This window comes from Bufo gargarizans, chromosome 1 (genome assembly GCF_014858855.1).
Source record: "Bufo gargarizans isolate SCDJY-AF-19 chromosome 1, ASM1485885v1, whole genome shotgun sequence".
In the NCBI taxonomy this organism is placed as follows: domain Eukaryota; kingdom Metazoa; phylum Chordata; class Amphibia; order Anura; family Bufonidae; genus Bufo; species Bufo gargarizans.
Genome location: NC_058080.1, coordinates 216,981,377 through 216,995,251, shown reverse-complemented (window position 1 = coordinate 216,995,251; position 13,875 = coordinate 216,981,377). Strand labels below are relative to the sequence as shown.

Genomic DNA, 13,875 nt, shown 5'->3' with positions numbered 1-13,875 from the left:
GCTGGGTGAGAAAAATATCTTGGCAAACGACAACTTTTCCCATTTTTTTTATACAAAGTTGGCATTTGACCAAGATATTTTTCTCACCCAGCATGGGTATATGTAAAATGACACCCCAAAACACATTCCCCAACTTCTCCTGAGTACGGCGATACCAGATGTGTCACACTTTTTTGCTGCCTAGATGCGCAAAGGGGCCCAAATTCCTTTTAGGAGGGCATTTTTAGACATTTGGATCCCAGACTTCTTCTCACGCTTTAGGGCCCCTAAAAAGCCAGGGCAGTATAAATACCCCACATGTGACCCCACTTTGGAAAGAAGACACCCCAAGGTATCCAATGAGGGGCCTGGCAAGTTCATAGAATTTTTTTTTTTTCGCATAAGTTAGCGGAAATTGATTTTATTTTGTTTTTTCTCACAAAGTCTCACTTTCCGCTAACTTAGGACAAAAATTTCAATCTTTCATGGACTCAATATGCCCCTCAGCAAATACCTTGGGGTGTCTTCTTTCCAAAATGGGGTCAGTTGTGGGGTGTTTGTACTGCCCTGGCATTTGAGGGTCTCCGCAATCATTACATGTATGGCCAGCATTAGGAGTTTCTGCTATTCTCCTTATATTGAGCATACAGGTAATGAGATTTTTTTTTTCCGTTCAGCCTCTGGGCTGAAAGAAAAAAATGAACGGCACAGATTTCTTCATTCGCATTGATCAATGTGGATGAAAAAATCTCTGCCAAAAAAAAAAAATGGAGGGGAAAGGCGTCTGCCAGGACATAGGAGCTCCGCCCTACATCCATACCCACTTAGCTCGTATGCCCTGGCAAACCAGATTTCTCCATTCGCATCAATCGATGTGGATGAATAAATCATTGCCGGGATTTTTTTTTTTTATATATATATATATATACATACAAAGTGCTTGCCAAAGCATAGGAACGCCGCCTCCTCCTCAGCTCGTATGCTTCGGCAAACGTATCTGTCACTGCAGAGGAGAAAATCCCGTCTTGCAGCGCCGCATACACCGACTTGCGTGTAATCTGACAGCAGCGCAATGCTTCTGTCAGAATGCACATCGGTGCTGCAGCTAGTTCATCGGTTGGTCCACCTGGAAGGTAAAAAGACAAAAAAAAAAAAAAAGAAAAAACCAGGCCACAACGCAATAATTTTATTAACTTTGGAACAGAACATTTAACTTTAACTTTTGGAACTAAACATTAACCTGTTTGCTTACCTGTTTTTTTTTTTGTTTTTTTTTTGTTTTTTTACCTTTATAGAACAAACCTCTCCTCCCCCATGGGTCAATGTGCAAAGCGCAAATCGCCCAAAGATGTGGCGAAGTGCGTTATGCACTTTGTCCCATGTGAAAGGAGACGTTTGCAGCAGCTGTGTGAGTGAATGGGCCCTAATAGCCCTGTGTGCCTATCCTGGTGAGATGATCCCTATGCTAGGTGTACCTGTGTGTGGTACTTTCGGAAACAATCCCCTAAGCATAGGGCAGGGTGGTCGGGACAGTCAGGACAGAAATACCGGGTGTCACGCCTTATTCCACTCCTGCTACAGACACGACATCTTTTTCGGGGTGACGGTTGGGTTGAGGTACCAGCAACGACATTGGGGAAATGTCGCTCGTGTAGACGGCTAACTACACTGGTGGATGGGGGCACGGAACCTTCTGGATACAGGAGGTTCTCAATGATCTCTTCCTGAAATTTGAGGAAGGATCCAGTTCTCCCAGCCTTACTGTAGAGAACAAAACTATTATACAGCGCCAATTGAATCAAATATACAGACACCTTCTTATACCAGCGTCTGGTTCTGCGGGAAACTAAATACGGAGACAACATCTGGTCATTGAAGTCGACCCCTCCCATGTGGAGGTTATAGTCGTGGACTGAGAGGGGCTTTTCAATGACACGGGTTGCTCGCTCAATTTGTATTGTCGTGTCTGCGTGAATGGAGGAGAGCATGTAAACGTCACGCTTGTCTCTCCATTTCACCGCGAGCAGTTCTTCGTTACACAGTGCGGCCCTCTGCCCCCTTGCAAGACGGGTGCTAACGAGCCGTTGGGGGAAGCCCGCGCGACTAGTTCGCGCGGTACCACAGGCGCCAATCCGTTCTAGAAACAAATGCCTAAAGAGGGCCACACTTGTGTAAAAATTGTCCACATAAAGATGGTACCCCTTGCCGAATAAGGGTGACACCAAGTCCCAAACTATCTTCCCACTGCTCCCCAGGTAGTCAGGGCAACCGACCGGCTCCAGGGTCTGATCTTTTCCCTCATAGACACGAAATTTGTGGGTATAGCCTGTGGCCCTTTCACAGAGCTTATACAATTTGACCCCATACCGGGCGCGCTTGCTTGGGATGTATTGCTTGAAGCCAAGGCGCCCGGTAAAATGTATTAGGGACTCGTCTACGCAGATGTTTTGCTCAGGGGTATACAAATCTGCAAATTTCTGGTTGAAATGGTCTATGAGGGGCCGAATTTTGTGGAGCCGGTCAAAAGCAGGGTGGCCTCTGGGACGGGAGGCGGTGTTGTCACTAAAGTGCAAGAAACGCAGGATGGTCTCAAATCGTGTCCTGGACATTGCACCAGAGAACATGGGCATGTGATGAATTGGGTTCGTGGACCAATATGACCGCAATTCATGTTTTTTTGTCAGGCCCATGTTGAGGAGGAGGCCCAGAAAAGTTTTAAATTCGGAAACTTGGACTGGTTTCCACCGGAAAGGCTGGGCATAAAAGCTTCCCGGGTTAGCGGTTATAAATTGTGTGGCATACCGGTTTGTCTCTGCCACGACTAAGTCTAAAAGCTCCGCAGTCAAGAACAGCTCAAAAAATCCCAGGGCCGAACCGATCTGAGCCGTCTCAACCCGAACTCCAGACTGGGCGGTGAAAGGGGGAACTACAGGTGCGGCTGAAGTTGGGGGCTGCCAATCAGGGTTTGCCAGCACCTCTGGGATTCTAGGGGCTCTACGGGCACGTCTTTGCGGTGGCTGCGACGGGGTCACTACTGCTCGTGCCACCGTACCAGCTTCAACTGCCCTTCTGGTGCTCGCTACTTCACCAGGTTGTACGGCAGTGCTGGTACTAGGTCCAGGATGGGCTGGGCTGCTGGTGTATGCCTCACCACGTAATCCGGCAGCACCAGCCCCACTCTGATGCTCTTGAAGCGGATCCTGCGCAACCTGCGGTCTAGCAACACGGGGCCGGGTACGCCTGGTTCTATCAGGGACCTCAGCCTCCTCGTCCGAACTTTGGGTCAGAGAGCCGCTGCTTTCTACAGGTTCGTATTCTGACCCGCTGGATTCATCAGATGAGGGTTCCCACTCCTCATCCGACTGGGTCAGAAGCCTGTAGGCCTCTTCAGAGGAATACCCCCTGTTTGACATGTGGGCAACTAAATTTAGGGGTATTCCCTGAGACTACCCAGGTAAAAAAAGCAAGCCTGTCTTACAAAGGGGAGGCTAGCGAAGTACCGGAGGCCGCTGCGGTTGATAAAAAATATCAAAAGTGATTTTTTTATCGCCGCAGTGCGTGTAAAGTGGATGTGCAGCGATCAAAAAAAAATTTTTTTTGTCACTGCGGTGGGGCGGGTGTGGGCGAACGCACGTGTGGGCGACCGATCAGGCCTGATCGGGCAAACACTGCGTTTTGGGTGGAGGGCGAACCTAAAGTGACACTAATACAGTTATAGATCTGACCGTGATCAGTTTTGATCACTTCCAGATACTATAAAAGTACAAATGCTGATTAGCGATACGCTAATCAGCGAATAACGGACTGCGGTGCGGTGGGCTGGGCGCTAACTGATCCCTAACTACCTAACCAAGGGACCTAAACTATACCTAAAACCTAACGGTCAATACCAGTGAAAAAAAAAGTGACAGTTTGCACTGATCACTTTTTTTCCTTTCACTAGTGATTGACAGGGGCTAGAAGGGGTGATCAAAGGGTTAATAGGGGTTCAGGGGGGTGATCTGGGGCTAAGTATGTACTGTTGGTGTACTCACTGTGAAGCCTGCTCCTCTGCTGGATCCAACCGACGAAAAGAACCAGCAGAGGAGCAGGCAGCCATATAACAGATCATATTTACTAATATGATCTGCTATACTGCTCTGTGATTGGCTTTTTTGAAAATCAGCAACCTGCCAGCCAATGATCGCTGGCTGGCAGGTCCTGACGAAATGCTTCTCGAAGAAATGCCGGCCCGCGATGCGCATGTGCGGGCCGGCTGCGGCGAAATCTCGCGTCTCGCGAGATGACGCGCCGATGCGTCCAGGAGGAGAAAAGCAACCACCTTCCGGACGCATCGGCGCGTTAGGCGGTCCGGAGGTGGTTAAAGGAAGGTCTCTCCCTGAGTCTGGTGTCAATCAAAATCAGGAAAGAAATAAGAGACTCGAGCTCCACTGGTAGGTCCTTAGCTGCAACCTCATCCTTCAAGGCATCCGAGAGACCATGAGAGAAAGCAGCGACCAGAGCCTCATTATTCCAGCCCACCTCTGCTGCCAGGGTACGAAACTCAATGGCGTATTCAGCTACGGATCGTGAACCCTGTCTGATGGACATAAGGAGCTTCGCAGCAGAGGCAGCACGAGCCGGCACATCGAATACCTTCCGAAGAGAAGCAACAAAACCAGAAAACTCGGCAACCACCGGATTGTTGTTCTCCCATAAAGGGCTGGCCCAGGCCAAGGCCTTGTCCGAGAGCAGCGAGATCAAGAAGCCCACCTTTGATCTCTCAGTAGGAAAGGCATGTGGCAGCAACTCGAAGTAAATGCCCACCTGGTTAAGGAAACCTCGGCACTGAGTTGGCTCTCCCCCAAAGCGCTGTGGAAGGGGGGCAGAACCGGTCATACCCCGAAACACCGCAGGCGCAGCAACAGGTGTCGGGGTAGACTCTGGCGCAACAACCGGAGCGGCAGTAGGAGCGGGCCCAGGAGCGACAACCGACCCATCGGCAACGGAAGCTAAATGAGCCGTGCGTTCAAGCAGGGTTTGCAACGCCACAGCGAACCGACCCAACAGGTGATCCTGCTGATCAAGTCTGGCAACCAGCGTAGGTAGCGAGGATGGCCCTGTACCGTCAGAATTCATGGCTTGGTCCTAATGTCATGGAACCATGAACCAGACGTACAACAAGAGATGAGTGGAAATAAGAAGGCTTTATTGAAAATAAAGCTGTAAGGCAAAAGTCCAAACGGATGGCTAAACCGAAGCAGGGTCTTGCGAAACCAGGGATCAGGAACCAGAAGGGTAGTCAGACGAAGCCAGGATCAGGAATCAGCAGGGTAGTCAGACGAAGCCAGGATCAGGAATCAGCAGGGTAGTCAGACGAAGCCAGGATCAGGAACCAGAAGCAGCAGCAGTCTTAGAAGCATGTGAGCACAGGAGGACCAAGCAAGGAACTGAAGCCACAGACCTCCTATATATATGAGCTAGGCATCCAGCTCCTCCCAGTGGGAAGGAGGAGCCGCAGGGTGGGAGGCTACAAGAAACCCAGAAACCAAGATGGCCGCCAGCACATGTCAAACGAAGGAGGACAGCAAGGAGGTAAGACCATGACATAGTCCTTTGCTCGGGCATTCCCCAATCCACCCAACACCAATTAATGGTCGACTCCCCATTTAACTGGTCCTCCCCTAGTATTACGTACTTAGGAGTCAAAATTAGTCCCAACATATACAACCTTTTCTCCCTCAACTACACCCCCTTAAGAATTTCTATTTTTAAAGCCATTGATAATCTGGCCCAGTCAAATCCAACATTATCTTGGTTTGGCCGTAAAAATCTTCTTATGTCATTAATCCTTCCCCGCCTCACTTACTTGCAGCAAGTTCTACCTATCCCCGTTCCTAAACATTATTGCAACGTAATTATAAAAAAAAAAATCAGATCCTTCATATGGAGTGGGAGGAAAGCGAGACTTTATTTTTCTCTTCTCACTAAACCCAGGCAAGCAGGGGGAATAGGTCTCCCAAACCCTGAATTATATGGCAAGGCCATTCTTCTCTCTCGAGCAGTTGCTTGGCTGCTTCCCTCATCACCTTCTTCAGCAGTAGAAACTGAAATAGATATACTGAACGGATCACCTAGGGAACTCCTAGGTCACCAATCGGTCCTCCCTGACTCAATGAACCATTACCCAATCATTAAAGCTACTCTGGAGGCTTGGAAATTGCTCTCATCCTCACATTGCTCCATCCCTTATCCCTCCCCTTTATTGACAGTAAAATACATACTCGGCACTGCTCCCCCTTCCCTAAGAACCTCGATTTCTCATGGGCTGAGGTCCTCCCCGATACCTATAACTTCACTTTCCCTCCCCTCTGGGGAATGGATGGATCAAGAAGCCACAAATGCTCTACTAAACCCTCACCCGTGTGATTTTTTTTCTATCACATACCTCAGGGCCTATTTAAAACAACATATCAAAATAGGGGATCTGACACGTCCATTAGTCTGGTTCGAATCATTAATCTCCCACCACTCTACTCCTGGGAAGCCCATTTCACAGATCTATGGTAAACTGCGACATCCACCAATGTTAGCCAAACCGTCTTTTGTAAAGCAATGGGAACTGGATTTGAACATTGTTGTCCCATACGACTCCCTCCCTAAACTCCTTGAATCCCCCCATGGGGCCTCCCGCTGTGTCCGAATACAGGAAAACTGCTATAAAATTCTTACTAGATGGTATAATACTCCAGATAAGACTTCTATCTACTCTGAATCTGCTTCGGATGTCCCCCCATACACAAGTGGTGGAATGAAATCTTTGCTACTGCTAACAAGATTTGTGGTACCTCTATATCACCGTCTCCTCAGCTTGCCCTTCTTTCCATCTCCCAAGGAAAGCCTCATTCAAAACCGCCCTTTGTCTTCTCTCAAATGCTAACAGCTGCCCGTCTTCTACTCCCTAGATTATGGCTGCAATCCCTGGTTCCAAACATGGAGCAATGGATCCAGAAAATGGACCAGCTCCATAGATTTTCAGGAACTGTCCTCCTGGGAAACACGTACTCATAGGGTCTTTCTCAAAAACTGGTCTCTTTGTGACAAATACAGGGCTCCTAAAGACATAGTGAACCCCTTATAACTCTGCACTGAATCTAAGACTATGGGAGTTACTCCTCCTCTCCATCCGCCTGACATTTCACACGATTCCTCCTCAGGTTCATAGCTATAGGTTGGGTCTGGGATTATCCTATGCAATGCTCCTCCTGTTGACACATGGCCTAGCGCCCTACTCAAACTCTCATCTTAATCACAGTCTTATCTTAGCACACTCCAATTTGTCTGATTATCTTAATCCTTTGATGCCTAAACCTCTCCTCATTACTAGTCTGTACGCCTCTCTAAAGATTTTCATGTACGGTCAACGCTGTATTTCTGTATTTTCACTATGTACTTACATGTTTTGTCAGTCAGGCCTGCGTGCCTATGCCTTGGGGCCCTGTTACCCCTTGTTCCTTCTTTTTTTGGAAAATCAATAAAAATATTATAAAAAAAATAAAAACAAATATCGTATCGCATATCGTTATTGCAATTTTTAGGGCCCTAATCGCAATCGCACAAAATTCCCATATCGTGCAGCCCTACTATGCAATGCAGTAATTTGCAGTAAAGGCTTTTGTGGGGTGTTTAGTGGAAAAAGATAAAATATATATTTGCCGCTCAGCGGTGTAGTTATTTCATGTAAAGCCTTCTGTGACATGTATTATCGAAAAAAGAAAAAATACATTTGCCGCTCTGCGGTGCTGTAATCTGTAGTAAAGGCTTTTGTGGGGTGTTTAGCGGAAAAACAAAAAAATATATTTGCCAATCATTGGTGCAGTTATTTAATGTAAAGCCTTCTGTGACATGTACGGTATTAGCACAAAAAAAATGAAATAAAAATGCAGCTCTGTGGTGCAGTAATCTGTAGTAAAGGCTTTTGTGGAGCGTTTTAGAGGAAAAAATATATATATATATTTGCCACTCAGAGGTGTAGTTATTTCTTGTAAAGCCGTTTGTGATATGTATTAGCGCAAAAAAATTAATACATTTTCCACTCTTCAGTAATCGGTAGTAAAGGCTTCTGTGGGGCGTTTTAGCAGAAAATAAAAATATATCTTTGCCGCTCAGCAGTCTAGTTATTTCATGTAAAGCCTTCTGTGATATTTATTAGCGAAAAAAGAAAAAATACATTTGCTGCTCTGTGATGCAGTTATTTCTTGTTAAGCTATTTGTGACGTGTATTAGCGCAAAAAGAAAATATGCATTTGCCGCTCTGCGGTGCACTTCTCTGTAGAAAAGGCTTTGGTGGGGTGTTTTAGCAGAAACAGAAAAAATACATTTACCGCTCAGCGGTGCAGTTATTTCTTAAGATTATTGTGACATGTATTAGCACTGTGAAAAAGTGTGAGGTTTGGTCTGGGAAAACAGGTATTTTCCTACCAGCATGTGCTGCTGGGCTGATTTACAGCCAGGTGAGGTCAAAAACTGGATAGGATTTTAAGTGCCGGTCTGGGTTTTGGCAGCACCTTGCTTTCCTTAAATAGGCAGCTGGGCTCAGAAGCCATGTCTGTGTGCCTGAGATCTGAGGCCTGTGCTGGGCTGGAGAGCTGATACCCGTGTCTCAGGGGACCAGGCCACCTAAAGCCTGTATTTGGACTTTCTGAGGCAGAACTGCCACCAGGGTGACTTTTTGTTATATTAACTTGAAACTAGGTGTGAAGTGACACCAACACTGCAAAAGTGAATTTTTTTGACACCATGTGTGAATAAAAAGGAAAGTTTGAATTACGAACTTGCATTTTGCTTATGTACTGCACCCGCTTATTCTAACTACCAGAGCGAATCCCCACAGTGCAAACAGAAAAAATACAATTGGCGCTCTGCGGTGCAGTTATTTCTTGTTAAGCTTTTTGTGATGTGTATTAGTGCAAAAAGAAAAAATACATTTGCTGCTCAGCGTTGCAGTTATTTCTTGTGAAGCCTTCTGTGACGTGTATTAGCACAAAAAGAAAAAAATACATTTGCCTCTCTGTGGTGCACTTCTCTGTAGTAAAGACTTTGGTGTGGTGTTTTAGCGGAAAAAGAAAAAATACATTTGCTGTTCAAAGGTGCAATTATTTCTTGTTATGCCTTTTGTGATATGTATTAACTAAAAAAAAAATATTTAAAAAATTTCCACTCTGCGGTGCAGTAATCTGTAGTAAAAGCGTTTGTGTGGTGTTTTAGCGAAAAAAGATAAAAATATATTCGCCGCTCAGCGTTGTGGTTATTTCTTGTAAAGCCTTTTGTGATGTGTATTAGCGCAAAAAGAAAAAATACATTTGCCCCTCTGCGGTGCTGATATATACATATACCGATGTATACCGCACTAAACATGCCATAGGAGTTATTATTGTTGGAGGGACGGTGGTTTTATGCTTGTCGCAGTACATTCCTGCACTGCTACCATTATATGCATTTGTTTTTTTGCTGTATTATGTACTTATTTATTCTCTTTTAAAGAATAAAGATTGAGTTATACTATATGTGTGCTATTTAATGAGTTATTTGTCTGTGTGACACACATATTCTAATATTGACATCAACGTAGTGGTTGTTATGTAGTTTTTTTACATTAATATCAGTTTTAGTTTAATGAAATATGCAAAATCAAGAATAATTACCATTATGCCATTGTGTATGAAACCCCTTCTGTACCGTGCAGGTTTCAGGTGTGGATATTCCTCAGTGCTTGTCACTTTGATGCCCCATACCCTCTTCCAGGCTTCATATAGCTGCACATGTACTGGATAGACACCTGAGTGATGTGGAGCCACTGCATAACCCATGTCTGTTGGAATACCACGCTCCTAAAAAGAAAAGGAACAAGCTTTATTTGGATTCCTACACACAAACCAACTCAAAGGTTAAAGGGTTATTCCCATTTGGAAATGTATAATATATTATTAGGATATACCATTAATGTCTCATAGGTATGGATCTCACCTCTGGGACCTACTCCTATCTCAAGAACGGGGCACCAAAGTGAAATCAGAATAACAAGCACATGCACAACTACCCCGCCATTCACCACCATGGGACTTCCAAAAATTGCTGAGCTCATGTGCATTCATATCTTGAACATTGATTTTGGGATGTGTTTTACTTCAAGGAGATCTGCCTGCCTCAGACAATCAATTTGAATGTTGAAACATAAATATTTTACAAAATGATGCACTTTGATGCAAAATTGCATGAGACGCCCATGAATATAAAGCGCTACCATGATTTTTCACATGTGCATAGCGTCTGCTCAGAAATATATGGGTATTGGGGTGTCATTATCATTATTATTATTATTATTATTATTATTATTATTATCTGTAATTTGGGTTTTATTTGTCTATGTCAAAGGTAAGAAAAATGTCCCAATACCACAGAGAGAGAGGGTTAAAGTTCAAAAATACTGATGTGAAAGAATTCAACCAGTTATTAAGACTTAGATTGCGGTTTACTTTGAGGCTATGGGGTTGTAAAACATGCTTCTTTAACAAACAAGCAATACATTTAAATTAGTTATATTGTTTATGTGTTTATTCAGGTTCTTATTGTCTAAATAGTGGGAAAAACAGAGATTGCTCTTACTGACGGATAAGATAATTTCAGGCACTGCGGCTTTTCACATGGCATCCAAAGCACATTCATTCAACCATACCCAATCTTGTATGGCTGAATGAATTTGCTTTATATCTTGATTTGTTGTTCAGATAACTCATAAAGAACTGTAGCTGTGGATATTGATTTGTAATGCCGGCACCCTAAAGGGCCGTTTACACAGGCCGAGAATCGCATACATTATGGCTAACGAGCATTCATTTAAACACTCGTTAGCTATGATCGGGCGGTGTAAATGTACCGCTGATTACCCGATGAACAAGCAAAATGCAGGTTATCTGATGGTTTGTGCACATGCAAAAATGATTGTTTACTGGCAGCAGATCGTGCCATGAAAACAAGATCTTCTGCTGGCAAACACCGAGTCCTTATGGGGAAGACCGATGGCATTAGTGATATCTCCTCCCTTACATGCAGCGATTTCCTCCACTAGCCATCAGCAGATTGTTGGGAAGGAACCCTTCCTTCCCGACAATCCTCTCTAATATTGTCCTGTGTAAAGGGACCTTGAAGGGATTATCCAATGTCTAAAACTTGCTCAAAAATGCCCGGGTCCCTCATATAAATCATACTTACCCTGCTCCCTGGCACCCACATTGCTCCTGATCCCTGTACAGCCCCCACTGCATCTCCCTGTCACGTGGATCAAAACATCTGGCGATGGGGGGGGGGACAGCCAATAGCAGGCCGTGCCGGTGCTGAGCCTCGTACTTGTTGAGGCCTGCTCTTGGCTGCACTCCCTGTCGCCAGATGTTTTGATCCGTGAAATGGGGAGATTCAACGCAGACTGTGCTGGGATCAGGAGAGTCGGGGAGTGGGGTAAGTATGATCTATATGAGGGGCCCGGACATTGGGGGGAATGCATTAGACTTCAGATAACCCCTTTAAGTCTGATTTCACAAACAGTGTTTTGACAATTCTTGCATCATTGTGTAGACACACAAGGTTGTCAATCACTGTGTGTCAGCGTTTCATTTGATTGGACCGCACTGCCTCAGAAGTCACAGGAAATCCACAATCAAAGCCAGCAAGATAATCACGGACATGGGGAAGCAGACAGGCCAGTCAAAGCCTCTCCTCCTCTCCTTTCCAAGCTTCTATGGAACACCAAAATTGCATCCAATAGTGAAGTACCGTCATGCAAATTGGAGTAAAAAATGGTTTTATTATACTCGCAATGTACAAGTATATACAGGCAGTATACAATGGATCAATCACCCGACCCGGGTTTTGCTCAGTCGAGCTTTGTCAGGGGTATACTTGTACATTGTGAGTATAATAAAACCATTTCTTACTCCAATTTGCATGACGGTACTTCACTATTGGATGCAATTTTGGTGTTCCATAGAAGCTTGGAAAGGAGAGGAGGAGAGGCTTTGACTGGCCTGTCTGCTTCCCCATGTCCGTGATTATCTTGCTGGCTTTGATTGTGGATTTCCTGTGACTTCTGAGGCAGCGGGGTCCAATCAAAAGAAATACTTTCACCTGTGTGAACTGTACCCACTTCACCATTGGGACCTGCGACGCCACTAAGCAACGTACTTTTTTGAGGCTTATTTATTATTGAGGCTTATTATAAGAGCTCAGCTTTTTTCCCTCTACTATACTTTGCACTCACCTGACAGTTTCTCAATAAAAGGGGTTGGCTGGACACTGTTACAACAACAACAAAAAACACCTTTGCCAGTCCCACCAATCCATTTATATGGCTCCATTCTCTACTGGACCAGAAGTAATGACATGCTATATACATTGTAGGAAGGCACAAGGGTCCGTCGTTGACAGAAGGTATGTGTCACCAAGGTTCCTGGCCTCGGTGAAGTTAGAGCCAGTATTTTCAAGCGGCAGCTAGTGCTGGTTGACACGTTGCTATTTAAGTATGACTGTAAGCTGATACGGGCCGGCTCTTACTGGGAGTAGCCAAAGTGCTGGGTGGGTGGCTGCTCCCCACGCTTCATGCCGGGTCTTTACTGTACTATATCAAACCCAGCCAGCAGTCTCAGCTGGGTGTGGATTACTCCTCTCTGACAGTGGAGCGCTGTCAGTCCCTGTGTGTTTTGGGATCTGAAAACTTGCGCCGTGCAAAAGGACTGGGAACCGCTTGCTGAGAAACAGGCCCCTAAAGCCTGCTGCGGACCACAGGTGGAGAAACTGCAAACCAGGATAAGGTTTTTGTTCTGTTGACTTTTCATACTGTGAACAAACACCTAGACTGCAAAATGTCACTTTTTGTTTTTCCTTATGTGTGAATAAAACACTGAAATGTTTAAGTTAAAGACTTTGGTTGCCTCTATACTGTATCCGCTAGCCTGTCTACTAGAGCAAATCCCCACAACATGTATATGAAGAATTATGGTTAATGGATGGCCTCAGTGGCAGCATGTGCACAAATAGCACATGACTGCTGAGCCTCAGGATTCATGTGCAATTCATGCACACATCACCACTGACAATCAAACATCCAATCACTTGCCTTAGCACTGGGCACAAGTAAATTAACCCAAATAAGAAAGGACATTGTGTAGGGTTTAGGGTTGCATTATTAGATTGTAGGAGTCATAGGCCTTGTATTTACAGAAGCCATATGCAATTCTTACATACAACAGAATTAAAATAGGCACATATATGGATGCATTTGCTGAAGTTGCATATTAGGGTCACTGTCATTGAAGTCATTGTTTTCCTCCAGGTCTCATCTACTAAGGTTAACATCCAGATATTTCCCACGTTAGGCATAGTGCATTGTTAGGAAAGTAATGTTATCAAGACACTTTAGGCACCCAATACTGATGGTGCCCACAGCAGTATGGTAATAGTATGCCAGTACTAGCACGTAAAATAATCCACAATATTGCCCACCATTCGGTTGCCTAGCCTTCTGGCGTCAAATATATAAATTTTGGTATACAGTATTTTTCGCTCTATAAGACACACTCCCCCCCCCCCCCCCCCCAAAAAAAAGTGGGAGGAAAATGGCAGTGCATCTTATGGGGCGTAGGCTGCCATTTTTACACTGATACACCACTGTATTCTATTGCACCGGGCCCCGCTCACTGTACTAATGGTATCTGTAACTGCAGGCAGACAATGGTTAACTATACATATGTTCAATCCAGCACTGAGCAGCCTGTACTTACGATCATAGCAGGCTGGATGCTGGAGGCAGGAGGCTGGGCAGGCGGGCACTGGCAGCGTAACTTCCTACATCACGTGCCTGCTCCA

At 45.1% G+C, this 13,875-nt stretch overlaps 1 protein-coding gene across 2 annotated transcripts in view; it reads right to left on the bottom strand.

The window, feature by feature from the left end:
• LOC122946004 (bifunctional heparan sulfate N-deacetylase/N-sulfotransferase 4-like) overlaps positions 1 to 13,875 on the bottom strand; it is a 754,569-nt gene that overhangs the window by 335,478 nt on the left and 405,216 nt on the right. For both annotated transcript variants that reach the window (XR_006391210.1, XM_044305313.1), the window contains exon 5: positions 9,663 to 9,848. Coding sequence is in view for 1 of the 2 variants with exons in the window: in XM_044305313.1 (XP_044161248.1) it covers positions 9,663 to 9,848 (186 nt within the window). In the remaining variant the exon portion in view is untranslated. The remainder of the gene's footprint in view (positions 1 to 9,662; positions 9,849 to 13,875) is intronic.